At 31.1% G+C, this 26,264-nt stretch overlaps 5 protein-coding genes and 2 long non-coding RNA genes across 12 annotated transcripts; 2 read left to right on the top strand and 5 right to left on the bottom strand.

Moving 5' to 3' along the window:
• The first annotated feature begins 1,674 nt into the window (after positions 1 to 1,674).
• On the top strand, positions 1,675 to 3,116 carry LOC104707939 (putative expansin-A17). The gene is made up of 2 exons (XM_010424400.3): positions 1,675 to 1,868; positions 2,218 to 3,116. The coding sequence occupies exons 1-2, from the start codon at positions 1,745 to 1,747 to the stop codon at positions 2,847 to 2,849; spliced, it is 756 nt and encodes a 251-aa protein (XP_010422702.1). The 5' UTR covers positions 1,675 to 1,744; the 3' UTR covers positions 2,850 to 3,116.
• A 473-nt stretch (positions 3,117 to 3,589) lies between these two features.
• Positions 3,590 to 6,683, bottom strand: LOC104707938 (uncharacterized). 3 transcript variants are annotated; one of them, XM_010424399.3, is made up of 4 exons: positions 6,345 to 6,683; positions 4,729 to 4,949; positions 4,083 to 4,250; positions 3,590 to 3,976 (listed from the first exon to the last, which is right to left on the bottom strand). In XM_010424399.3, exons 1-4 carry the CDS (start codon positions 6,382 to 6,384, stop codon positions 3,770 to 3,772), a joined length of 636 nt encoding a protein of 211 aa, XP_010422701.1. In that variant the 5' UTR covers positions 6,385 to 6,683; the 3' UTR covers positions 3,590 to 3,769. The 3 variants fall into 3 exon arrangements, 2 of the variants coding, with proteins under 2 accessions (XP_010422701.1, XP_010422700.1); XR_015563125.1 differs by lacking the exon at positions 6,345 to 6,683 and having other exon boundaries at positions 4,467 to 5,323; XM_010424398.3 differs by lacking the exon at positions 6,345 to 6,683 and having other exon boundaries at positions 4,729 to 5,297.
• Positions 6,684 to 7,112: 429 nt separating this feature from the next.
• LOC104707937 (protein ABC transporter 1, mitochondrial) lies at positions 7,113 to 10,169 on the top strand. Of its 3 annotated transcripts, none has more exons than XM_010424397.3 (7): positions 7,113 to 7,944; positions 8,042 to 8,267; positions 8,356 to 8,508; positions 8,630 to 8,788; positions 9,003 to 9,162; positions 9,249 to 9,475; positions 9,570 to 10,169. In XM_010424397.3, the coding sequence occupies exons 1-7, from the start codon at positions 7,409 to 7,411 to the stop codon at positions 9,969 to 9,971; spliced, it is 1,863 nt and encodes a 620-aa protein (XP_010422699.1). In that variant the 5' UTR covers positions 7,113 to 7,408; the 3' UTR covers positions 9,972 to 10,169. The 3 variants fall into 3 exon arrangements, with proteins under 3 accessions (XP_010422699.1, XP_087318525.1, XP_087318526.1); XM_087462399.1 differs by having other exon boundaries at positions 7,192 to 7,986; positions 8,056 to 8,267; XM_087462400.1 differs by having other exon boundaries at positions 7,219 to 7,944; positions 8,056 to 8,267.
• On the bottom strand, positions 10,072 to 11,703 carry LOC104707936 (uncharacterized). The gene is made up of 2 exons (XM_010424396.3): positions 10,851 to 11,703; positions 10,072 to 10,486 (listed from the first exon to the last, which is right to left on the bottom strand). Exons 1-2 carry the CDS (start codon positions 11,500 to 11,502, stop codon positions 10,389 to 10,391), a joined length of 750 nt encoding a protein of 249 aa, XP_010422698.2. The 5' UTR covers positions 11,503 to 11,703; the 3' UTR covers positions 10,072 to 10,388.
• An 857-nt stretch (positions 11,704 to 12,560) lies between these two features.
• LOC147940432 (uncharacterized) lies at positions 12,561 to 13,307 on the bottom strand. Its single transcript, XR_015563180.1, has 2 exons — positions 13,180 to 13,307; positions 12,561 to 13,055 (listed from the first exon to the last, which is right to left on the bottom strand). It is a non-coding gene; the product is annotated as an uncharacterized LOC147940432 (long non-coding RNA).
• A 2,761-nt stretch (positions 13,308 to 16,068) lies between these two features.
• On the bottom strand, positions 16,069 to 18,683 carry LOC104707935 (transcription repressor MYB6). Of its 2 annotated transcripts, XM_087460419.1 has the most exons (4): positions 18,294 to 18,638; positions 18,059 to 18,188; positions 17,190 to 17,982; positions 16,069 to 16,290 (listed from the first exon to the last, which is right to left on the bottom strand). In XM_087460419.1, the coding sequence occupies exons 1-3, from the start codon at positions 18,424 to 18,426 to the stop codon at positions 17,214 to 17,216; spliced, it is 1,032 nt and encodes a 343-aa protein (XP_087316545.1). In that variant the 5' UTR covers positions 18,427 to 18,638; the 3' UTR covers positions 16,069 to 16,290; positions 17,190 to 17,213. The 2 variants fall into 2 exon arrangements, with proteins under 2 accessions (XP_087316545.1, XP_010422696.1); XM_010424394.3 differs by lacking the exon at positions 16,069 to 16,290 and having other exon boundaries at positions 16,999 to 17,982; positions 18,294 to 18,683.
• A 5,570-nt stretch (positions 18,684 to 24,253) lies between these two features.
• LOC147940431 (uncharacterized) lies at positions 24,254 to 25,859 on the bottom strand. The gene is made up of 2 exons (XR_015564001.1): positions 25,510 to 25,859; positions 24,254 to 24,667 (listed from the first exon to the last, which is right to left on the bottom strand). It is a non-coding gene; the product is annotated as an uncharacterized LOC147940431 (long non-coding RNA).
• Between the last annotated feature and the right edge of the window lie 405 nt (positions 25,860 to 26,264).

The raw sequence follows: 26,264 nt of genomic DNA, 5'->3' as shown, positions 1-26,264 counted from the left end.
TCGACCATTTCTGAAATCTCAAGGTTAGGTTGAAGCGCCGTATTAAATATATCAATCTGTGGGTGGAATGAATATATAGTTTAAGACAATCCGCAACTGTTTTCATAACTATATCTTGCATTGTACCATCATTACTTTTCTAATTAAACTTAAGGATGATCATTAATCAAGAGATTTTGCTGTTTTTTCCGGTTGAAATAGAATGTAAGAGAGAGTCATATAATAATAACTCTAAAGAGTATAAAACAATTAACTTAGACGGGATGGTGATATTGTAATAATGAGGACAAGACGCTTCTCGTGGGAGCACATAGTCTTAGACGCAATCCTACTCCCTTCCACGCGGAGTTACAAGCTTTGATTTGGGCTATGGAATCCTTTCTAGTGGTTAGTGTCGACTGTCAAGCTTTTGAGACAGATTGTGCAGAGTTAGTTGCGATGGTACAGACGCCTGATGACTGGCCCACATTTTCGAATCTGCTGGATGACTTTTCCTTGCTTAGGTCCTCCTTCCCTTCCTTCACTCTTATCAGGATCCCTCGTGTGTCCAATGTAAGAGCAGACTGTCTTGCTCATTTTTCGAGATCTTTAATTTATGAAAGTTTTTTTTGTAAACTCTTATTTTCCTGTTTGGACAACCAATCTTAGAATTCTTTTTAAATATAATTTAATGTTTAGTTGGAAAAAAAAAATAATTAACTTCAAAATTACCGAAGACTTATTAATTAGTAATAGATAAACTAAGTTATCAGCGTAAGTTGGCAACTTGGAACGTACCACGGAATTTGCGTAAAATGGAGGAGCACTTATCAGTTTATGTCGTACGTTGAATTTTCAACTCAAACTCATTGATTCTACATTCTACATTCATTGCCGATTATTAAGACAACTTGTAACTTGCCATTTGGCTATATATAATCTAATCTGCATACGAATTTCGTATACTATAATATGATAATAGCTAATTCTTCACAAAAACATGATTGAACTATAAGCTATAGACCTATTTAGAACTATATAATACAGCTACATGTTGAATTTTATTTAAGAAAACGTTTGTTTGGCATGATGCAAAAACTTAGCTTTATGTGCTGTGGGACGCCTCACGTCTGTTTCTACACTTGATATTTTTTTTCAAGTTATATATTTTTAACCGACTAGTTTTATCGAAGAAAACAAGAAAACTATTTTGGTTGGTTAAAGTGGTTGGAAATAGCTCTTTTTAAAAAGATTGGTATGTAAGTCTAGTTAATCCTTTTTTGTTATGGACTAATTACTAAACGCCATTTTACCCTTAATTAAAACCACCCATTCGCTAAAAATAAAATATATAAACTCCATAAAAGACTTATAAAAACTTAGTTGAGAAGAAAAACAATTTAAAACTTACGAAAAAGAGAACGAAAAATTTATAATATATGAAAGAAACTAAAAGCAACTACCTATAGTCACATGCCCTTATAGGATTAACTTAATTATCATCTGCCTGAAAACTCCGTATTTTTCGCACTCTTATAATCATTGAATCAATCATCACCAGAACATATTATTATTTTCAACGTTTTCCGCTAATTCCAAGTCATATCTTAATTAATTTAATACATATATCTTAATTGAAACAAGCTCTATGCATGATTTCTACTATAAATAGCTGCTGAGCCCAACCTAAGTCTTATCATCCAATCCAACACTACAATCATCAACCAAAAGAATCAAAAGTTAAACACTTTGAAGAAGAAAAAGAATGACGAAGATTTGCTCTCTTTTGGTAGCAGTGATCTTCTCCATGACGATCAGCTCAGTTTCTGCTGGTTGGTTAAAGGCTCATGCGACTTTCTACGGCGGAAGTGATGCTTCTGGTACAATGGGTAAGTCTCACTGTCTCGGACACTAGACATGAACATTTTGTTTTTTTTTCGCTCGGTTCTGTTTAAATTCTTGAGTTTGATTTAAAAGAAAAAAAAAAGAGAATAATAAACTTATGTAGTTAACATATTTTCATATAATACAAAACATTTATTTTTTTTATAACTAATTGCGATATGATCTTTTTCATGAATCTTGATACTTATAAAAAATGTCTTTTTAACGAATTTTGATTTACTTGATTCAGTTCAGTTTCAAAAAGTTTAGTATTAGTTAGTTTACGTCTGGAAAAGAAATATTTCTTCTTTGTCAAGAAACTCTCTCATAATGTTGATTTTTTTTCTTCTTCAGGTGGAGCTTGTGGTTATGGAAACCTATACACAGACGGTTACAAGACCAACACAGCGGCGTTAAGCACAGCACTGTTCAACGACGGCAAGTCATGCGGTGGATGTTACCAGATCGTCTGCGACTCGACCAAAGTGCCACAATGGTGTCTTAAAGGCAGATCAATCACAATCACTGCCACAAACTTCTGTCCACCAAACTTTGCTCAGGCAAGCGACAATGGAGGATGGTGCAACCCACCGAGACCTCACTTCGACATGGCTCAGCCTGCGTTTCTCACCATCGCCAAGTACAAAGCTGGAATTGTCCCTATTCTTTACAAAAGAGTTGGATGCAGAAGAAGCGGAGGGATGAGATTTACGATGAACGGTAGGAACTATTTCGAGCTTGTTCTCATCTCAAACGTAGCAGGATCTGGTGAGATCTCTAAAGTTTGGATCAAAGGATCTAAGAGTAACAAGTGGGAGACAATGTCAAGAAACTGGGGTGCTAATTTTCAAAGCAACACTTACCTTAATGGTCAATCTCTATCTTTCAAAGTTCAACTCAGCAATGGAAGAATCAAAGCAGCACTCAACGTTGTTCCTTCGAACTGGCGGTTTGGTCAGAGCTTCAAGAGCAACATCAACTTCTGATATCAATAATACTAACTACGCGTATACCAGGTTTATGGGGTTTTTTTTATCCATGTTTTGTAACTTTTGTATTTACTTTTCATTGGGTGTTTTTGGCTTCCTCTATTGCATCATCATCGTCTGCCATAAGTTGCTCGTTTTACAGCCTTATGATAGTCTTGCTTCCAGAGAGTTTATAATCTGGAGAAGACTCAAGCAGTGATGATTGTATTTGTACATTAAAGGAAGATGTTTACTCTATTATATATAAAGGATATTTTTAAACTACTCTTCCGATGTCTCGTGTGTACATACTATCGACTAAATACGCAATTTCAGCCTCCTCTGCAGTGTCGGTTAAACATAGCACTATGAATGATCTCGACCTTATAAAAAAGATGCTCTGTTTTAGACCAGAGTGATCTGTTTTATAAGCAACAAGAAAAAAAACAGAGCAACATGTGATTCTCATCTGTTACAAATTTCTACTCTGCAAATCACACCGCTAGATAAACTTGAACACTTCTGTAGTTCTGTAACATCTTAATCCCAACTCAATGAAATTTTCACGGCATACAATTGTGAAGGAAACTCTGTTCATCCAAAGTGAGAAACTTTTGAGCTAGTTCACTCGTCTTATTGTGGATTTACCCCAAAAATTTCGTTTACTCTCTCAACTTTCGTGTATTGCAATTCATTCTCGTTTACTACAAATTCATTCACCCTCAATTTTCTTGTCATCTCTGGTCGGGACAATCACATATCCAAAAAAAACTTGGTATATTCAAAGCCAAAAAATTCAGAATATACAATTGGGGGCAATGTGTATATTAATAAAGCCACTTACATAACATTTCAAAATTCACAAAAGAAGAAAGAAAGAAACTATATCTAACCTGCAGAGAGGTGGAACACTAACTCAGCTTGGCTTGTAAGAAAACTCAAAGATCATGTATAACACCTTCAATCACTTTCTGTGCTGCATCTCGGATACTCATAAGGTTAGTTTTGATCTCTTTGCACAATCTTCCTTCAACTAACCGCACAGGCAACCACATCTTTGGTTTTACATCCACCGTGTACGCAAGCGTCGTCGGAAAATCTTTAAACTGTAAATCCAAAGCCTCCCCCTGAATCCCTTTGTCGAGCTAACTCACGGAAAAAAAAAAAAAGACAGATAAGAATCAAAAACAGCCTCAAAGGAAAGGTAATATATACGTGTTCTCAATAAAGGGATTCTATTTTAACACTTACTTGTTCGATGGACCATTTGCCTTCAAACAATTGGAAATCTCCTTCTACCATCTTAAAATCGATTTCACGTCTTCTCCCATGTGGCAAAATCTCAAGCTCTTTCTCAAAACAATCTAGAACAGCTTTGGCATTGAACTTAAGACCTAGTGCTAAGTTCTGCTGTCCCATCTGTCAAAAGAACCACAAAACCAAAGAATGAGATGAGTGCTGTCCATCACAACAAAGAAACCAGAGAATGTTTTTCATAAACTTGACCACATTCCAAACACTCTACCAATATGGCAACAACAAAAAAGATTCACAATTTACTCTCAAAATTTAAAAATTTGAATCCAACCAAGAGCTAATATGAAATGCATTCACAATTTAGTCTCAAAGACTCACAATTTAGTCTCACAGTTTCCAAATTTGAATCCAACCAAGACCTAATATGAAATGCTTTCACAATTAGTCTGAAAGTTTCCAAATTTGAATCCATCAAAGCTCAATAGTAACAGAGTCGTCTCGATTTTAACTTGTTGGCTCTACCACAGTAAGTACCAGCACTTAAACCAAGTGAACTCAAGCTTAAGTTAACCAAGTTGGAGAATTTAGGAGATGCATTGATACAAAAGCAAATCAAAGAATTGGATTGAGAAGAGCAAACCTGGAAAAGACGAACACGGTTCCCTTCTTTCTCAACCAATTCGCTAACAACAAGGCCTGGTATGAAATCAGATAGCTTCTCGTAATCAGTCAATACCTTCCAAACCGAATCGAGACTCGCTTCCATACCAATGTTCGAACGAATCCGCCGCGAGCTCTTCTCGAGCTTCTTCACCTCTATGAGAACTCCATCTTCGCCTACCAATTCCTCTGTCTTCCCATCTGTCAAACAATAATAACCATCTTCATCATCGATTTCAATTCCATTTTCAGTTTCATCCTCGCTATAATAATCATCCTCGCTCGTATCGAACGGGGAAGAACCGTCGCCAAACCGGCATGTGAAACATCTACGAGAAGAAGAAGAAGAAGAAGAAGCTGCTAGTTTCGATGAAGGAGAAAAGGAGGATAGAGAGTGAAATTTTATCGTCGGAGGATGTGAATTGGTTACGGCGGAAGTAGTGGCTAACGCGGCGGCGCGTGGGTTGTAAAAGGAGGAGGAGAAGTCTGATAATAAGATCGGAGAAGATTGCATTGTTTCTTCAAGATCTGGTAAGATTTACTATGAAGTCTAATAGGCTTTTTATTTGGGCCTTTTATTTTCTTTGAACCAAACAGAGGCCCATATAAAATACATTAATTATAGATTTATTTATATATCAAATTTTCAAAATGTTTAATATCTACAATTTTACATCCAATATATATATCATTATTTTAAAACTAGTTAACATATTTTAATTATTTTAAGTTTTTTTTTTTACTTTTAGTTACAGATGAACTGATTTATATAAGCAAAAACTATTTTATTTATAACTTATATTAAAATAAAGTGTGAAACTATTTTAAACCATATATATTGAATAGCTATTGTTCATGTGATTTTTGACAAAATGGTCATATTTAATCAAAGTGCTGTGTATTTCTACATTTTCGGTCTACAATTTTTTTTCTTTGTGATGTAGCTATCAAAAAACGTAGTCTTAGTCTTAAGTTTAATAACATCACTATGTTTGGCTAAGTTTTGAATATGATGAATTGAATCATCCCATGTATACTATATCTATACAAAATGTCAAAATTCTTTAACCACCAAAAGTTATAATAATATTACTCTAAACTGCCATTGACTACACCCTTTGCCATTATTAAATAAGAGAAGAAAAGAAAAAAGTAACTTTAATTCTAGATCCAAATGAGCTTTTGAGGAAAGGAAACCTATTGGCTGTGTTTTTTAGGTCGATGATCTAAACAATATTACGAATTTGAATTACTTGTGCTAATGATCTTCAAGAGGAAGTATTAAAAATTATCACAGTAACGAACTTTTAATAAAAGAATAACAAACGATTTTCACCTTAGCAAAAAGTCTATACACAAATATCAATACAGTATATATGATCGGTAGAATCTGAAAAGCGAAAACGTTCGAGAGATAGAATCATAGAACATAAAGCAGCAGGTGTGCCAAAATCTTAAGTATGGAGTATTGTGGATCTCAAGATCTTGGATAGATGAGCAAAAAAGCGTAAACGAACGATGTAAAAGGATTTAATTTATAAAACTATATTACTTAAAACTTCAAAAAGATAAATAGATTTGAGGGGAAAATTATACCTTCAAGGTTTTGATGTTCTTGTTGAGCTCTAATGGACATTTTCTTCTTCGTCTTGTTGTCAAAGCTCTCAGATGTTTTTGAAGATCTCAAAGAGTAGAAATCAATTCTTAATCGAAATACAATTTGGTTAATATGTATAGAGACAAATGATGACCTCCTGTTGTAAGATGCCAACTAATCACTGTGCCATATATATTTTATTAAATTCGAAAACTATATTGCTTACCATCCTGACAAGTCTGAGTGGCGTGGCCAATTTTATATTCGAAATTAAATAGTAATAAACAAAAGATTAGTGTAATAATATCACCGAAAGTTAAAATAAGATCTTCTTTTACGTTAAGAAAAACAAAACGAATGAGTTATATAGTTCTTTCTCGTGTTACTTTCATGAGTGGAGATGCATTGTATTTAGCCTTAGGCATATATTATTCCCTCCTCTGTTTTCGCAGCCATTGTACTTATTTAGGCATATGAATTTAAATAAGCAAAAACGCTTACATAGTAAAAACAAAGCTAGAAAGCATATTCAATTATAGTTGGTTTTCTACTGTTAATGTAATAAAGCAGTCATCTGTACAATATTTATGTACAATTTTAACTTTACCCGAGACAAACAAAACTATAGTATTCTTGGTGTCGGATTATATACAATGGACCCAACATATTTACTTGAAATAAATTTTGACATTAATTTCCAAATATGAAAAAAAAAAAAAAAAAAAAAAGCTACCCTTAAAACTTCTGTTTGGCCCAATGGGCTTTATACGATGACAACGAATAAGGAAAGAGTTAATTGGGCCGAAAGTAGAACCTTGGAGGAGGAGTTTCTTGGTTGTCGTCTCCCCACGTAAACCTCGGTTCCTCGTCGACGTCTTCCTCCGATCTTCGTGGTCTAACGCATAGACACACACACATATTTCATAAAATTTTCTCGGGAAAATTCTCCAAAAGCGATTCAAAACCAAATTCCCAGAAAATGGAAAAAGACAAACAAAAAGAGGAAAGTCAAATCAACGAATAAATTAGCACTTTTTTTTTTTGCCGTCGTCATTGATTCGTGATGAGTTCGTGGAGCAAGAGCTTAATCAGGCTCGTCAATGGCGTATCTCTTGTAGCCAAAGAGATCATTAACCAGTCACCGGAGTTACGGAGAGCGAGAAACGGAGATCTCGAAGGCTTAATTACTTCTTCAGGTAAAAAAGTTTTGGTTGCCGCCACCGACTTAGTCGGACTCACCTCAGGGAAGCTTCGCGAGCTTTCGATTCGTCGATCTAAGGAAAAGGAACCGTCCGTCGTATACTTCGACGAAGAAAGTAACAAAGCTGGCGTCGTCGTCGTAACGCCTGAGATTAGATCTGATAGCACCGAACCTGTCGTCGATTCGAGAGACCTGAGAAGCGAGTTTATCGATGAAGCTAAGAATTCAAATAGAGAAGAGGAGATTAAGGTTTCAGGCGAGGTTATTGGAGTTAGAGATGCCGAATCAGGTGTTGTTGCGTCATCTCCGTCGGTGGTGGAAGTAGTAGCAGCTCCAATGAAGAGACGGAGACTTAGAGAACGGAAGGTTCCATCAACACCTATTGCAAGAGCTTATGGGTATTTGGAATCAAATCACAAATCACTTTGCTGCTTCGTTAGGTTAGATAGAATCAATTGTGTAACAAGTTGAGTTTATTTTTGTGTAACTGTAAAGGTTCTTTAATTTAGGAGCTGCTCTCGCTTGGGGAGCTGTTAAAGAATCTACATATAGGATGGTTAATGGGACACCAGCTACACAAGAAAATAAACCTGCGCTTTCATCTATAATGTCTAAGGAAAATGCTGAGAGATTGGCTCTTGGATTGTGTGAAATGCGTGGAGCTGCTCTTAAAGTTGGCCAGATGTTGAGTATACAGGACGAGAGTCTTGTCCCTGCTCCGGTAAATACCTTAGATTTGTATCTAATTGTTTCTCTGTTTTGGTAGTTTGTTATCCCTTGATTTGACATAAAGATAGGTTCTTTTGTAGATTTTGAATGCTCTGGAATATGTGCGTCAAGGTGCAGATGTGATGCCGAGGAGCCAACTTAATCCTGTTTTGGATGCTGAGTTAGGTCCTAATTGGCAATCCAAGTTGACTAGTTTTGATTATGAACCGATAGCAGCAGCGAGTATTGGTCAGGTACTAGCCTTGTTTTTGCTTGGACTGTAGTTTGATTGTAGAATGTGTGTGTGTGATGCTTCGTTCTTGTGAATGTGTTGAATCCTTTTTATAATATTTTCCTTATATGATGATGTTTTAGGTGCACCGAGCTGTCACTAAAGATGGAATAGAAGTTGCAATGAAGATTCAGTACCCTGGTGTTGCCAACAGCATTGAAAGTGATATTGAAAATGTCAGACGCTTATTGAATTATACTAATCTAATTCCAAAGGGACTCTTTCTGGACAGAGCTATAAAGGTATTGTTATCTTCTCGTTAGTTGAGCTATAAGTTCAGGTTCCTGATAACATGGTTTTATATGTAAGATATAGACAAAACACTCATAATCAGAAGACGTAGAAGAAAAGATACTGGATTGATAAATTGATAATCATCCTTAACGATTTAGGCAATGTACATTACAAACGATTAATTTGTCTGTGACTTGAGATTCATGACGAAGGTTTTGGCAGGTTGCTAAAGAGGAATTGGCTCAGGAGTGTAACTATGAAATCGAAGCAGTCAGTCAAAAGCGCTTTCGTGATTTGCTTTCAGACACTCCAGGGTTTTATGTTCCGCGTGTGGTAGATGAAATTTCAAGCAAAAAGATTCTAACCACAGAACTTATATCTGGTAACTACAATTTTGCTTACTCTGCTCCGACGATTTGTTAGAATGTTATGATGAACTAATCTTTTGCTATTAACATGTTATCACAGGGATCCCCATTGATAAAGTAGCTTTGTTAGATCAGAAAACACGAGATTATGTTGGAAGGAAGATGCTCGAACTCACTTTGAAAGAGCTTTTTGTCTTCCGCTTTATGCAGACAGATCCTAACTGGGGTAACTTCTTATACAATGAAGCCACAAATACAATCAATCTTATAGATTTTGGAGCAGCCCGTGATTACCCCAAGAAATTTGTCGATGACTATCTACGAATGGTAAAATAATCATATCGAGTCCACTCTCTTTGCATACGTAAAAGAAACTGAAAATTGAATTCTTGAGAACATTGTCTGGAACCTTTTTTTTCAGGTGATGGCATGTGCAGAAAAAGACAGTGAAGGAGTGATTGAAATGTCAAAGAGACTCGGGTTCTTAAACGGAGATGAATCAGACGTAATGCTAGACGCTCATGTCCAAGCCGGATTCATCGTGGGTCTACCTTTTGCAGAACCTGGTGGCTACGCTTTCCGAACCAACAACATTGCTTCTAGCATCTCCAATTTAGGAGCAACTATGTTGAAACATAGACTTACACCACCACCAGATGAAGCCTATAGCCTTCACCGTAAACTATCCGGAGCTTTCTTGGCTTGTATCAAGCTTGGAGCCACCGTCCCTTGCCGTGATCTCTTTCTCCAAGTTTACAGCAAATATCAGTTCGATGATGAGCCACAAGATCCAGTCGTCGCTACTAGATCCGTTTCTTCTTAGCCTCTCATATACACAACACTATATTAATGATTTTTTTCTCTTCCCGTTGTTGGGAAGTAAAAACTATTCTTTCGTTGGTACACCTCTGAGTTTAAATTAGTTAGAGTAATTTTTTTTCCTTTCAATAATGTAAAATGTTGAATATTACAATGCTGGGAGAAGCCAATCATCAAACTTAATAGAAATGTAGTAACTCTATACTTTTGGCTTATGAGTCCACATCAATTGCCAAAAATCACACTCAACACACCAAAAAAACAGAAGAGAATCTGTAAAACATTTACGAAAAACCAAAAAAAAAATACTCAAAATGCAACTCGAAAATGTTTGGAAGTTCGATTTTTTCTTTTTTTTTTTTTTTTTGTTATTTCTTATGTTTTTGAAGTGAGAAAAAAACAAAATGTATGAGAGGGGGAATCATAAAGAATTAGGAGGTTGATGATGAGTAGTGGACACAAAAGCCACAGCATGAGCCCACGCCTTAAGCCTCGCTTTCACGTCCTTAGGATCATCCCCTGAACACAAAACAAAATATTCAAATTAAACCCATATATCATAATGCTGTAAATTCAATTATTTTACCACAAACTACATTAGCCAAAAAATATATATAAACCTTTTTAAGTACATTTCAGTGGGAAAAATCAAGTTTTCTGCATGAGTTTTGAAACATATACAAGTAAAATCACACGTATGCTAATGAGATATATACAAGTAAATTTCACCCCATTTTGCAAATTCAAGTTTAGATATTTTAGTGCACATAAATCCACCAAAAGAAAAGACATATTTAAAAGTTTTTTTGGATTTTTAACAAAGAGCCAAGAAAAAGAAAAAAGAAAGCTTTGTTTGTTTGGGATGTATTTGTTGGGGACTAACCAGGACTGGAAATGCGGTGGTTAGAAGAGATAGGAGAGTTGCCGCCACTACTAGTATCCATCGTTGACCCGGAATACGAAACCCGACCCGGTTCAAGCTCAAATCCTAAATCTTTACAAGCTTTCACTTCTCCTAAATCCATACACAATGGCCTCCCTCCTCCTATCGGCCTCGTCACAACCACCACTCCTCCTCCGTAACCACCGTGACCGCTATGCTCATCTCCGACGTAACTCCTCCGCATGCTATCAACCCACGGTGGATACTCCGGTCTCAACCTCCTCCTCATCCTCCTCTGATTCTTGCTCTCCTTTTGAACTTCGTTCTCGCTAGCGTAAGCTTTATCTCCGGAGACCGGTGAACTCACCCCCAAATATCCTCCTCGCCGTCGTCTTCGTCTCGGAGGTGTCGCCGGAAGTGACTGACAACCCGTTGAACCTTTGTCAGAATCTGAAAAGTTAAGCTCCTCCTCCAAAGACTTATTATCTCCTCCGCCGCCGCCGCCACGTTTATAGTCGGAATCAGAAGGTTCGTCGTCGGCTTCGTCGCCGTCGTAGTTGGAACATACGGAGAGTCTTGATAACGAAGAATAGTGCTGTTCTTCTTCTTCTCTCAAGAAAGACGCCATTTTCATATCTTCATCAAACGCCATAACTTGCAATAATAATAATCTCGATATGTAATATTGTGTGTATATATATATATATATGTTTTCTATAGTTTCTTTTAGCTTTGGATATATAATCCGATGAACCGTTTTTTTTCTAGCTTTGGATGTTTTTTTTGTTATAATGTTTTGATTAAATAAGATAACGACGACATGGAGACCTTTATATATATCCTCTCGTCATTCTTTGAATTCCCAAATTTGCCCTCCATAACTTAGTGAGCTTTGGATTTTTCGAAATGTCAGTAAATAAAGGATGCATATATAATAAAGATTTAACAATTTGACCCCAAAATAAGATATGCAAAAGATAAAGATTTGACAAAAGAAAATTAGAACAGATATTTAATTTGGTAAACGGTAAAAATGGAAGATAAGACTAATACATTGTTTTTGGTGAATTTTTAACTAAAGAAATAGCAATAGAATAAAAAAATTAATAGTTTGTGTCTTTGTGATATATGATTTTCAACTACATGTCCGACATTATAATCCATCGTAATATATTTCGACTATGTAAAATATTATAACATTCACTTTGTTTCATTTTTTTTTTTTTTTTTTTTTTGATTTTGGTGATAATTTGGAGAGAAAATTTTGTATGTGGATACTGTTTTTATATTTTTAACTTATATTCGTTTTTGGTTTTTGGGTTTTCATCGATTTTTTAAATATAATAATTAATTTTCTAATGTTTTAGAAATTTTTTTATAAAATCTTTCATAAAAATTTTGATATGTTTTGAAAATTTCGAAATGACAAACAATCAACGTCTTGAGTTTATCATTTGAATAATCTCTTAAACAAGAATCAGAATTTATGTATTGTCAAAGTTGAATTAGTAGCACACCATACATATTGTTGCATTACCCCAAATCCGTAGATAGACAATTGTATTATTATCTCTTCCAAATTTGTCGGAAAATTTATCTTGAACTTGAATTAGTACATTAATTATGTGTTTTCTCATATCCTGTTGAATTTCAAACTTCGTCCTAACCAATAATTTCTGGTTTTCTTTAAAAATTTTAAAAAATTTCAAATTTATCCTGCAAACTTAATAATACTTATTTTATTAGGTGATAATAAAAATATAAACAAAAACATTGTTTCTAATAAACATATAGTTTGGTAAATGAAATGAAACTACACAAATGGTATACTGGTAAATGGTGGACTTTTAATTTAGAACTAATAATAGAATAAAGTAAAACAAATGTTATATTGTCTACGATTTCAGCCACTCTAACTACAATCATCCTAGATTCGTTTGACTTTGATATGTAAGATGCATGATAATAATCTATATTACATAGAAAAAATGTTACACAATAGTAATCATTATTATTTTTTAGTCAATAATGTGCTTCTTGTAACTTTGATATAAACTTAATTACTGGTATCTACTTACTTAATGCAAACAAATTCTTGAGCAACAATCGAGTTACCAATTTCCACGTGGCACACATCGTTCCTGCTCATGACTACAAGGCCAATCTTGTAATTTAAGCATCTAGGAATATCCATTTGGTGGGAACCTTGGGATTAGCAATAAAACTCATTGATAATTGAAACTAAATTAGGAGTACTATACCGTAATTAAAAAAAAAGAACATTAGAAGAAATAGTCTATGCTAATCTAAGTGAGATTGACCAGCTTACTACACAAGACAACCGTCTCCCAACACGTAATATATGTGCAAGAGATAGAACCAAAGACCAGTCCGCACGACGAGGTTGTCCAAGACACACCTTATCATATTTCAAAATCCCTTTTTTTTTTTTTTTTTTTTTTTACAAACATCATTTCTTGAAACATTATATGAGATTTAGTTATATACTGCATTTTCCTTTTAGATTTCCAGTTTTTATTAGTGGTATGTATCTTACTATATTAATTAAGAAGTACAAATATGAAATTAATCTTAAAATGTATAAAAAATTACATTCAATAACTGTTAAAAAAATAATTAAGTTTAATTAATTAATTTAAATAAATATAATTAATTAAAAATGAATACACTCACAGATCAAATATTAAAAAATCTAAAAAAATTTTAAAAAAATATTTTCTCTCTCTAATAAATTATGAATGAAATTACTAATTATTTTTTAAAAAAATATATAAACCAATCAGAATTTCAAAAACTAAGATTTTATATCCAAGTATATAATACAATTATTTTTAGTAATTAAATTCGAATATTTTGTTAAGATTTCAAATTATGATTCTCCTATCATCTTTATTTTATTTTATTTACAAATTGTTTGGAATTTTCATATAATACTTATAATTAATAAAATGCATATTCTTTTTCTGCATATGAATTAATAATTTTTATTTGCTCACAATTATAATATTAAAATTACTATTTTATATTTCACAAAATAATGATGCAAATACAACAAATAAACAATATAAAACTGTAATAATACATCAAAAATAAAATAATAATATTCTAAAATAATTAGTATTCAAATAGACTAATAGATTTACATAACAATTAAAAATAAATATTATCTTAAACAAAATATTTTTTTTAAAAAATAAAATAATTAATTTTTATTATTATATTATATATATTTTTAAAATGTTGACTCGTGCTTAAAGCACGGGATATATCCTAATATAGTTATTAATTTTCATTAAGGTATATAGTTGGGAATATAAGGGAGTTTGGTTTGTACATCGCAGAATTTATTTCTATAACAAAATTAAAGACAAATATAGTTGTTATTTCTCGTTGAGAAATGTAATAAATATCACGTTACGTTATTTTTTTTGAAAAAAGAATGTAATGATGCCATGGCAACACATGTCATGAAATGTGACAACTTCAAATACTTTTCATATTAGTTATTATCATTTTTGATAAAGTAAGGAGCTAAGTTTTATCTTTTCATGAAAGAATTGGTTTCTCGTGACCTATTCAGAAAAGGAAAAGAAACAAAAAAAAAACACTAATTAAGTGAAGGTTCATGTATATATTAGCTTTGCTAATAATACCTTAAGAGGACATTATTTGTGTAAGGACTAAGGACTATCGATTTATTCAATTTAAAGTCTGGCCTTTTGCTGTTTGTGAGGGCAAATGGACGGCCAAGATTAAGTCTTCCACATGTGTCATTTACTATATAATGATTGATTATATAGTAACGGAGATCACACGTGCTGAATGCTGTCCAGACAAGAAATATTTTGAAGTATTTTTATTTTAATAACAAAAAATACGTTACTGACAGATGAAAAAAGTTGTTTAATCACGCAATTTGATAACCTTTTTTTTTACTTAATAAATTTGATTTCTTTTTTAGTTCTGTAATTGCTTATAATTTAATTTATATTGTGTGATAGTGATCATGCCAAATATACGAGTTTAAAGCAACTAAAGTCTCAACAAAGCGTTGCCTTCTTTACGGACTTAATTCATAGAATGTAAGCATATATATCATTTGTATATTTAATAAATGAAAGTAATAGTTGGTAAGAGTAAGACCGACCCAAATAAGGTTTATATTGAAGGCAAACCTATCAATGCATCCCACGAGAGCATTGAGATTTAGTTTTTAGAAGACAAAGACATATTGACGGCCATTGATAATATTATTAAGAAATCCACACTTGAAAAGGATATAAATAAGTAAATATATATTCGATATCGTCAGTTTCTAAAATATTATAAAAGAAGAAAAAAAAGAATATAGGAGAACTTTAGTTTTCTTCTCAACTCAAGAAGAACAAAATAAGACTAATCTTGCATATTTCGTAATGCAAGTAACTTTTATATATATTAACTTCTTTAACAAAAAATGGAAAACTATACATCAACTAAAAATCTTGGACGGCTTTGAAACTGTTCTGAAGAATTAGCATACTAAACTTTTTTCATCTTGCATAATCTGACTTTATAGTGAACAAGTTATATTTGTGTTTTGTTTCAATAAGAAAAAAAAAAAGAAGGAAAAAAAAGCAACACTTATCAGGCTTAGAGTCTCTGGATTAAAGCCCCATGCAAGCTTTAGTGGGCTTCCACTGAAAAACCTAAAATAAATTAATATGTAGGGTTGGTTAATTTTAAATCTAAATATAGACATAATGACATATGTATATACACGTTGTTACAAAATGTAGCTTTAGTTTAATGTTCATCCAAAGAGAACTATAAATAGTAAAGAACTTGACCATATCCAAGAGAAACACTAGTTGAAGTAAGTAGAAACTAAAAGCTGACGGATTAAAAGACGAATAATAATGTCTACTATTTTTAAAAAAAACTGGAAAAAAAAAACAAAGACAACCAAAGTAAAAACTGTTCCTTAAGTTCATTGAAAGTGAAACTAAAATGAAAGTGAGAAAACAAAAGATAAAGTAGTAAAGTTGTCCCTATATAAAGATACACTAGCCTTTTTTTAGAAGCTTCACCTAAAATATGTTACAATAGTCAATCGAATAAATGCTTTGTCTATCAATATATAAAAAAGTGTTAAAAAGAACATAATACCATAATTATTCAATCTCAATTGCCAATACTAGTCTCAGAGATTCCTCAATACTTACAAGAGAGAATTATTTTTTTTTCCGTCAAATTATGGTCGAGTTTCTTTTGTTTAGTCCATTAGTTTCATTAGATTATTTTTTTAACAAAATATTATTACCATTTTTTTGTCAACAGCATAGAAGATCGGAAGCCGATGAGACGGAACATCGTTTACATAGGTAATAAAGTGCGCTTCGGAACGAACTCGTCGTGCCAGATTATCTGCTTTACCATTCTGCGAGCGAGAAATTAAGATCAACCAAAAAAGTGAATTCTTCTTTATCTGGCACGACGAGTATAACATACACTAATTACCATTGAAAATGTTAAAATGCATAATACGCTAATTTAGACTAGTGTATTTTAAAATTTTGCATAGGTAGGAATAGAAAGATTTAATTTATCCTCACTTTTGTTATTTCTTTTCACTATATCGCTATCTCTGGTTTATCTTTATCGGCAAGAACCCATATATAACCATATTAGTTCACAATTGCTTTATCCACATTTCAAAGACGCAAATGTAAAGAGTATGATGATGAGCTATTTTGCTACGTGATTACTCAGTGTCTAAATTGAATAGAGAACTTATCGAAAACTTTGTGAAAGAGTGGATCTCTTGCGGAAATGATTGTAGTGCGGGCCAAAGTTGATTCCTTGTAACATATATATGTAGAGACTTATAGTGTTGAAGTTTTGGATTTTTGAAAAATTCTTTAATTTTGACATGGTAAAAGATATAAAACTTATGTGAAAACATCAAAACAACATATATGAAAACAGGAGAAGTATAGAAGAGTAAACTATATCTATATGTGATAGAATTAAACCAAAAGGAGCACCATATCATTTTTTAAGTAACATTATGATATAAACTGATGTAAAGGGTATATAAATTTGAACAAAAATGTAAGAAATAAATGTCATTAATCCATTAACGATAGAGAAACAAAATCCCAGAGTCCATAAATCTGTGTTTCACAAAGCACATCAAATATTTTTTTTAAATGTAAACAAAAAAAAACAATACTGTTAAATTAAATGATATATAACACAAACTGTATATACACACAACCCACTTCCAAAATAAATAACAAAACAAAAAAAATGAGAAGAAAAAGAAGATTCACACACCTTATAAATATACAAAGACGATTTTTATATATGACCATATGCATGTTGCTGAGTCTGAAGCTGGTTACATGGCCACATACCAACATTTGTAGCCTCTGTACCGAAAAAATTGGTCTCCGATTTGATGTCACTATATAACGATGAATTTGAATGATTTGATATTGCGAATGGATTTTGGTTGTCCTCCATTGTTAATCCCCAATTCAGATTGTTCCCAGTTCCAAAAAATGTTGAATTGTTGTTGTTGTAGTTACTCTCTTGAATTTGCTGCTGCTCTGTCATCACTGGCCCGGTTGAGAATGAGTTCTCCAATTCGATTAAACCGAGATTGGAGGATCTGTAACCGGTTAAAACGGAGGAGAACATTGAACCGGGTAGCACCACTGCACTAGGGACGTTTTCATCGACATGGTGATGATGTTGGTTTCTTCCGGTTTGGGGATTCCAGATACCGAGGTCTGAACCGGGTGCGATTCTTGAACCGTTTTCTAGACTTAACCGTTGAAAACCGAAATTTCCGGTATATAGATGATCACTATTGTTGTTTTGGTTAGTACTGCAAGTGGTGATACTAGAGGAGCCTTCAGTCTCAACGAGGTGGTGATTGTATGTCTGCTGACTCTTTTCCACCGGTTTTGGTTTGTCATCTGAACCGGATTCGATTTCGGTTAAGAGCTTGTGTGTAATCGGGTCAATTCCTCTCAGCCTCAATTTCTTCTTCAAGCAAGAATTCCACAGGTTCTTGATTTCATTGTCGGTTCTACCAGGAAGCTGGGCAGCTATCTGAGACCACCTGAACCGAACCAAATCAAACCAATATAAGTTACATATATGGATATGATGAGAAGAAGGGTATGAAGTTTTGTTACCTATTCCCAAGAACGGCATGAAGTTCAATAATGAGATTTTCTTCATCTTGAGAAAATGCTCCTCGCTTCAAATCTGGTCTTAAATAATTTATCCATCTTAATCTACAGCTTTTTCCACATCTCTGCAAACCTAATCGTTTTTATAAGAAAAATTAAGTCAAGAATCGAATTAACCAGACATAATTTTTTTAAAAAAACAAACAATTTTCGTAAGTCAAGAATCATATATATGTACCGGCTTGTTTAGGGACAGAGCTCCAGCAGCCATGGCCGTACTTAGTGATGTAACGAAGAAGCTTCTCATCTTCTTCAGGAGACCAAAGTCCTTTCCTCAGCTTCTGTTTGTAACAACAAGAATGTCTCCCCATCTATATTTATGATAGATATGTAAAAAAGATCGAACAATTTGTATGTTTTCTTGAGAAAATTAACAAAAAAGGCTTTCGAAGTCAGCTTTCAGAGAAATCTTTAGTTCATAATATGAGGAGAGAGAGAGAGAGAGAGATGGAGAGAGTTTGAAGTGAGAAGATGAGAAAAGGAGAGGAGGATTTGGGGAATATAAGGTTTTTGTTTTTGGTACGTTGAAGGTTACACGAGTCAAATATTTTTATTTTGGTTCTTGATTGGTAGTATTGTACTATAGCTAATTAATATATATTTCTTATTTTTATAGATTATAAATTTATTTGTAGTATAACTTGAAAAAACAAAAAATAATGATAGTTGATTGTAAAATGCGGATTTTATATAAACTTTAATTGCTGATATTGCGTAATTTATCTATACGACTTTGTATGTTTAAATTTTCTATAAATGAATGTTAATCCCACATATATTTGATATAGCAAGGATGGACATAAAAGTCACACTTTTCAGTAACTTATGGAAAACGAATAAAAGTAGAGATAATACTTTTAAAAACTATGAAAAGGATGTGACTGTGTGAAAATTATTTTATTTTTCTTTTGGTGTAGAAGTAAGTTATTAGCTTAGTTTCTTCTTAAGGGTTTGATTTTTGAACCACACGCTATCTTTTTGTTTGGGAAAATATGTATATATATGTGGATTTATTTATTATTTGGAATATATTACGATAAAATTGGGGTTGAACTTTATTTAGAAACGTTGTCCACACATAGCTTGTATATTTCGCATTTATAGTTTTGTAATAAATGTGCGTCGCGTCTAATTCTTCTACATAATTATTTTTTCCCAGCCATTAAGTTATTCGACATAAACATGAGTCTTATCACATTTTCCACGTATAACATTTTGCAGTTTTAAACCCTTTTTCAAGATTTATATGAACAAAATATAAAATTTCATGAATAGTTTTAATATTGTCACTAGCTAGTTTCATTGTCCAGTAAAAAAGGTATTAGTATTCTCGTTGCAAAAATAAAAAAAGAGTTTCTATATTGTAAGAAAAAATACATTACCTCATATGTTAAATTTTTAATCATCACTGACACCTTATTTGAATATTTGATATTAAAAATATATAGATATAAGTGTTTATGCAGTATATCCGATATGTAAACAGCAAGTTATATTTTATTTTAAATTCAGAAGGGGAAATAGTTAAATAATTCGTTCCAATGATTAAAGTTAACAAAACAAAACAATTCAATTTTATATTTCATTCAACTCAATATTTAATCACTTCTGAAGAGTGTTTAACTAAGTTTGAACCAATATAATATTATTGTGCCAGGCATAAAACACACAATGATTCTGCGCCATTATTGGTTATAATATATTTTAATTTACTTATGTGCATTAAGATATAAATATTAGTACCTTTGGTTTGCCCCCTTTAACTTTTCTATTACTTGACTTACAATAATTAACTACACCTAGAACATCTATAATGAGTAAATATATCATTGCTTTATCATACTCAAAACGAATAAATGTCGTTTTAAAATTATTAAACAGAGACTAATATTTATCTTATTCAAATACTATTACAGTTTAAATCAGTTAGAAGGAATATTAATGACATGCAGAAACCAAATTCATCCAAACAGCAAATTAGATTAAAAAAAAGTATTCAAAACAAATTAATATGTTAAACTATTACATATATACGGATAAACTACTAAAAACTTTTAAAATATTACCATAGATCAAAGTCGCAATCTCAAGGTTCAAAATATCAGAAGACAATACATTATCAGTAACTAAATTAATGTGAAGAATTGATGTCAACTTATTTGTTTAGTTTAAAAAACTTATTACAATACTTTGTCCATTATCATAAAAAAAGTAAAATTACAAAGAAAGATTCGATGTCTTAACCATGACCGTCACATAAAAAATGAGGAATCTTCACGCAATATAAGCAAAGTCTCGGAGGCGGCTTCGACAAATATGACATCAATTATTGACGTACAATTATAATTATAACTAGAATAATAACTTAAAGTATCATATAATAAAATAAATTTACCATTTTATTGATTGTGAAATTTTGATCTTTTGGTTTATAGCCTTCCCAATATTTAGGCGGTGAATGGAGAAAACGAGTGCGGGACGTTTTTTTGTGACTTTATCAATAACGCAAAATTTTTGTGACTTTATCAATAATGTTATTTGCGTTATTGAAAAAGTATAAAAGAAAAGTTAGATGAGGTGTATTATCAAGTGGACCGCAGTTAGTTTTTAGAACAGTTTATTATGTAGTAGTTTTGCCAATAAAGCACTGAACAAAATAATTGTTTATTTTTTAACAATAAAACAAAATAAATTTAATGTATTTTTGTTTTTCTTGTTGCGATCAATAAAAAAAGTAATAACTAGATTTAAGAAATAACTTTATGCTAAGTACAAGTTAATAATCAACTTAAAGTTCTTAATATATCTATTAACACAAAGCATATAATAATTTATAATTATATTAATTAATTGTATTTTAAATTTATTCATATAATTATTGGTCTAATAATCATATATATACAAAAATACAAAAATTTATTTATTAATACAAACAAATTAAAATAAATAATTATACTAATTATTAATAAAATAATATGAAATCCGTACCATAAATTATTTTTCACCAATCAGATTTTACTTTGCACCGTTTATTTTGTATTAACCGCACTTGTTCCGCAATTATGGAAGTGATTGGAAACCACGAAAAACGGATTTCAAAGCGCTTTCTTTACACCAATCATAAGTTTTGTTACCATTTGCGTTTTTCCCAAAAAAAAAAAAAACAAATGCGGTTTTGACCTTTGGTTAAAGGCTTGTACCGCATCCATATGCTTATATGTTTATGATTATTTAGTTTCATGTTCAATATATATAATATCATCCATCAAATCTTTTTCATATGTTATTGATCATCAGTTTTATGTTTTCTAGTAAAAAATCTTCAGATTTGGCTACATTTATTACAATTACAATTAAATTTATGATTATGGTTTATGATCTAAAATTTAGGATTTAGGGTTTAGGGTTTAAAGTTTTAGGGTTTAGGGCTTAGAGATTTAGGGTTTAAAGTTTAGTATAGGATATAATGAACGGTTTCATGCTTAGGTTTTTAGGGGATATGATGAGGTTAAAATTGTTTGGTAGTTAACAATGACTAATTCACCAAAACCCAAGTAGTTTTTAGTGGACGTGTAAAATTTAGCGTCCATGTGGACTTGATTTTATGAACATGAAAGATTAAAATCGTTTGATAGTTTACCATGACTACTTTACTAAACCACAAGTTATTTAACTAATTAGATATTCATATGTTTTTTTTTCTCTGGTCATCCAAATTAAGTATCCATCTATGCATGTTAATCATCCAAATAATAGCGAACAACATCAATGAATTTGGAAATTTATAAAGAATGTCATGCAAGAAGTCAAAAAAGTTTGGCATAATTTAAGGTTCATGGTTTACAGGTTGGGGTAGGTCAATTTCATGTTTTATAGTAAAAGATCTTCATATTTGACTACATTTGTTAAAGTTTCTATGAAATTAAATTTATAATTATGGTTTATGATCTAAGGTTAAGGTCTAAAGTTTAGGATTTAGGTGTTAGAGTTTAGGGTTTAGGGTTTAGGGTTTAGGGTTTAAGGTTATGAATTTAGGGTTTAGGGTTTAGAGGTTTAGGGTTTAGAGGTTTAGGGTTTTGGGTTTAGGATAGGATATAATGAACGGTCTCATGCTTAGTTTTTTAGGAGATATGATGAGGTTAAAATTGTTTGATAGTTAACAACGATTGTTTCACCAAAACACAAGTAGTTTTTAGTGGACGTGTATAACTCATCATCCATGTGGATTTAATTTTAGAATAAATATTCACTTAGGTATCCATAAATAAGACATTAGTATCTACAAATACGTATCCACGTAACAATTAACATATATTCAACTATAATTGGATAATTAGGTATTCATATATTTTTCTCTGATCATCCAAAAGTAAGTATTCATCTAGATATGTTAACCATCCACATAACAGCGAACAATTATTCAAATTAAATAGATAATGTATAACTAATCAGTATCCATAGCACCTCATTCACATGATGACATCAAATTTTCATTATATGAACCTAGTTTTTAAGATACAAATACAATCTGCTCCATACAAATTAATGGACACCAATTTTGTAAAGAATGTTGTCCACATAAACAATACATAATAGACACCATTAGAGAACATTCTTATTGGAAACAATGCAGTAATAATGCATTATTATGTTAATTAGGCTTTCTTATGTATCCACAAAAAAAATATTCACAAAAACGTATCCACAAATAAGTATCCATAAAAAAGTATGCACAAATAAGTATCCACATAATAATTTACAAATATTCAACTATAATTGGATAATATGTAATACAATTATTCATTTTCAAATATAGTAAAATAGATCTTAAAATGTAAAAAAAATAAAATTATAATGAATCATAAAAAAACAAAATTGAAAATTTATGTCATAATAATTAAATTAAATGATTACAAAGAGAGAAAGAGATAAACAAGAAAAGAAAAAGATATAGAAAAAAGTGAAGAATAGAAAAAAAGTGGACAATTCTAGTTAACACTTGATTAGAGAGTTTCAATCTTTTTGTTTTTCCAAGTGTTTCTAGCACAAAAACCAGTGATATAATTCTCAAATCTTTCTTTATCAATTAAGAACAACATCAATGGATTTGGAAATTTATAAAGAATCTAATACAAGGAGTCAAAAATTCTTCAGTTTCATGTTTTTTAGTAAAATATCTTCAGACTTGGCTACATTTGTTAAAATTGCTATGAAATTAAATTTATGATTATGGTTTATGATCTAAAGTATAGGATATCGAGAATAATAAAAAACATGCAATGAAAAAGAGAGAAGGAAAATAAGAGAAAACACAAAAAATGAAGAGAGAGAAGAATGAGAAAGGAGACAAAAATATTTGTATTTTTTTGTTGCTTTTAGTAAGGGTTTAATAGTCATAAAATTATTGAATAGTAGAAAATATGATGCAAAAAGTGCTCTGATAGTAAAAAGTGTGCTATTGTGCAAATCTACCTATATTTTTTAGATTTTTATTATAATAATAATTAAATATCTGTTTATTAACTTTACACAGAAGCTTCGTTAGACCATTGATTCCCGACTCGGAAACGGAATCAGAAGCGACCAGAAGCGCCTGGAAGCATGATGGAATCGCGATTCCAGAAAAATTTAATCTGGAAGTTCAAAGGAATCGCTCCAGGAAAATACAATCTGAAATTCAAAGGAATCGCAAGATTCCGATCTGAAAACGTATGACCGAAGCCACTTGTGAAGTGAATTTTTGTATGTTGATTGTTCACTTACACTAGATGAAATAGATTAATTTTGAGTTTAAATAAAAAAAACAGATAAATTATTTTATCAAAAAGAATAAAAACCATAGACGGCTATAAGCAAACTAAAGGGAGAAGAAGAAGCAACTAGGGTTTTCAAACACGTTGCTTGTTTTTCATATTTTCATTTTTAAAAAAATAACCAGTATTTATATGGTAATAATAAACGTGTATATATATTGTTTATATGGTATGACAAAGCCTTGATAATAGAAAGAAAATGTTTGCAAAAAGGAAAATAATATAGAAAGAAGATTTTCTTTATAAAAAATATTCAAAACAACAAATTTTCTTAGTATATTTATTTCCTGTTTTTGTGCTTATATTGTTAAAAGAATTTTGATAATTTGTTTCTCTAACAAAAATTTAGATTAAAAATAATCAATTTGTTGAATACTTTTTTTCCGACAATTTTTTTAGTATCTTTTTAGAATATCTATAATTTACAATTAATCTCTATTTTAATTAATATGAATTTTGTACCGCAAATTGTTTTTCACCAATCAAACATTATTTTGTACCGCTTATTTTAGAGTAACCGCACTTGTCCAACAAATTCATTTGTCCCGCACGTACAGCAGTTGAACCGTACCGCACTAGAAATTTTTTTGTCCCGCACTACTAAATCCGCGGTTACCATTCAGACCCATATATTTTTCCTGCACGAACCGCAGTTAAACCATACCGCACTGTCAAATCATTTGTCCTGCATAACCAAATCCACTGTCACTATTCGGACCCTTAGGCCTTGATTGGAGACCTGAAATAAGCGGAATTAAAAAAAAAAGTTCAAAAATGCTTCCACCAATCAACAAAAACAAAACAATTTGCGTTTTCTCAAAAAAAAAAACATTTTCGGTTTTTTAGGTGAAAAATACACTTGGAACGCGATGACCAGTGGTCAAAAGCTTTTTTTTGTTTTTTTTTTCTAAATTTGCTATATATGTAGATTAAATCTATATTTAAAAAAAAACATATAAAAAGGCAAATAAAATAATTTGTAAACTATTTTTTCATAGATTAATTATTTAATTTATGTATACCTATAGCTAATAAATTATAATCACAAAAAAAAATTATAATCACACTTTTGTAGAATTTCAAGGCATCCATTAAAAATATGTTTCTCTATATTTTGAATTGTTTATGAACAATACAAAGTGGTCATGTAGTTTAAAGTTTATTCAACTATTCTTTGAATTCAAAAATTTCTTACTAATTGTATTGTAATAAAAGTATAATTTAATAACATCTACAAAACATTTACTAATTTATTCATACAAATAATATTTTTTTTTTTTCAACCATACAAATATTATTATAACAGTTAAAGTATAAAAATATGTTTTTCTGTAAAAAAGAAGATAAAGTATATAAATCCATAGAAGATATAATTTTATTGATTAACACAAACCAAAAATTAATAATTTACAATTACACAACTATTAATATATGTTTTAACATATTTATCTATAATACTTAATTTACATCTGGTTTTGTTTTTTTACCAGTTAAATAATTTTCTTGTGAATTTTTTAATAGATTAAAATAAAATTATTAAAATTTTGATTATACAATATATATGGTTTTAATAAAATGTACCTCAAATTAGTTTTCACCAATCAACTATTATTGTGTACCGCTTATTTGTGAACCGCACTTGTCCGGCAAATATATTTGTCCCGCAGTTGATCCGTACCGCACTCTAAAAGCGCTTTCCCTGCACAACCAAATACATGATCACCATTAGAGTTAACCTTTAGATTAGAGAAATCGATTTCTTGTACTATCGCAAGGTCACCACTCTCATTTGATAAATTAGAACTTCTGTTCACAATTTTTTTTAATGAATTTTTAAGAATATTATGATGTTTGGTTACAACTGATTTAACAATGCCACTTTTAAATATTTTGTGGTATTTGGAAGAAAAAAAATATTAATAGGTGTTTATGTTTTTTGCAGTATTATTATAATATCTATATATATAAAGTTAACTTTGTTCATTTTTTCTTCCTCCACATCAGCATCCACCTAATCAATTTTTTTTTGTATAAAAAAATATTATTTTTAATATTCATTCATTGCATATTTATTAGTTATAATTAATAATAGTAAAAAATAAATAAAAAAGAAATTAACTAAAATTAATTAAAATTTAAAATAGTATAAACAATAATATATATTTTTTAGTAAATAATAAAAATAATAATATAAATTTGTTTTAGTAATAATGTTATTATTAAAATTATAACCAAAAATGATTATATTCCAAAATAAAAAATGGGTTAATGAGTTTTAGAATGTAAGTAAGATTTTAATGCAGGGTGGAGTAAAAAAATAAGTTATGTAATTGTAT

Source organism: Camelina sativa, chromosome 8 (genome assembly GCF_030686135.1).
Source record: "Camelina sativa cultivar CO46 ecotype springtype chromosome 8, ASM3068613v1".
In the NCBI taxonomy this organism is placed as follows: domain Eukaryota; kingdom Viridiplantae; phylum Streptophyta; class Magnoliopsida; order Brassicales; family Brassicaceae; genus Camelina; species Camelina sativa.
The sequence above is the reverse complement of the archived record's forward strand: the minus strand, read 5'-3'. Positions and strand labels throughout refer to the sequence as shown.

What these genes read in the sequence shown, in the direction of transcription:
- LOC104707939 (XM_010424400.3), top strand. Translation starts at nt 1,745, where the DNA reads ATGACGAAGATTTGCTCTCTTTTGGTAGCAGTGATCTTCTCCATGACG. An exon ending in TGATGCTTCTGGTACAATGG is followed by an intron (nt 1,869 to 2,217) that starts GTAAGTCTCACT and finishes TTTCTTCTTCAG; the next exon opens with GTGGAGCTTGTGGTTATGGA.
- LOC104707936 (XM_010424396.3), bottom strand. Translation starts at nt 11,502, where the DNA reads ATGGCGTTTGATGAAGATATGAAAATGGCGTCTTTCTTGAGAGAAGAA. An exon ending in CCACCGCATTTCCAGTCCTG is followed by an intron (nt 10,487 to 10,850) that starts GTTAGTCCCCAA and finishes TTTTGTGTTCAG; the next exon opens with GGGATGATCCTAAGGACGTG.
- LOC104707938 (XM_010424398.3), bottom strand. Translation starts at nt 5,262, where the DNA reads ATGCAATCTTCTCCGATCTTATTATCAGACTTCTCCTCCTCCTTTTAC. An exon ending in ACCGTGTTCGTCTTTTCCAG is followed by an intron (nt 4,251 to 4,728) that starts GTTTGCTCTTCT and finishes TTCTTTTGACAG; the next exon opens with ATGGGACAGCAGAACTTAGC. An exon ending in GCAAATGGTCCATCGAACAA is followed by an intron (nt 3,977 to 4,082) that starts GTAAGTGTTAAA and finishes TCCGTGAGTTAG; the next exon opens with CTCGACAAAGGGATTCAGGG.
- LOC104707937 (XM_010424397.3), top strand. Translation starts at nt 7,409, where the DNA reads ATGAGTTCGTGGAGCAAGAGCTTAATCAGGCTCGTCAATGGCGTATCT. An exon ending in CCTATTGCAAGAGCTTATGG is followed by an intron (nt 7,945 to 8,041) that starts GTATTTGGAATC and finishes GTAACTGTAAAG; the next exon opens with GTTCTTTAATTTAGGAGCTG. An exon ending in AGAGTCTTGTCCCTGCTCCG is followed by an intron (nt 8,268 to 8,355) that starts GTAAATACCTTA and finishes GTTCTTTTGTAG; the next exon opens with ATTTTGAATGCTCTGGAATA.
- LOC104707935 (XM_010424394.3), bottom strand. Translation starts at nt 18,426, where the DNA reads ATGGGGAGACATTCTTGTTGTTACAAACAGAAGCTGAGGAAAGGACTT. An exon ending in CTCTGTCCCTAAACAAGCCG is followed by an intron (nt 18,189 to 18,293) that starts GTACATATATAT and finishes AAAAACGATTAG; the next exon opens with GTTTGCAGAGATGTGGAAAA. An exon ending in CATGCCGTTCTTGGGAATAG is followed by an intron (nt 17,983 to 18,058) that starts GTAACAAAACTT and finishes GGTTCGGTTCAG; the next exon opens with GTGGTCTCAGATAGCTGCCC.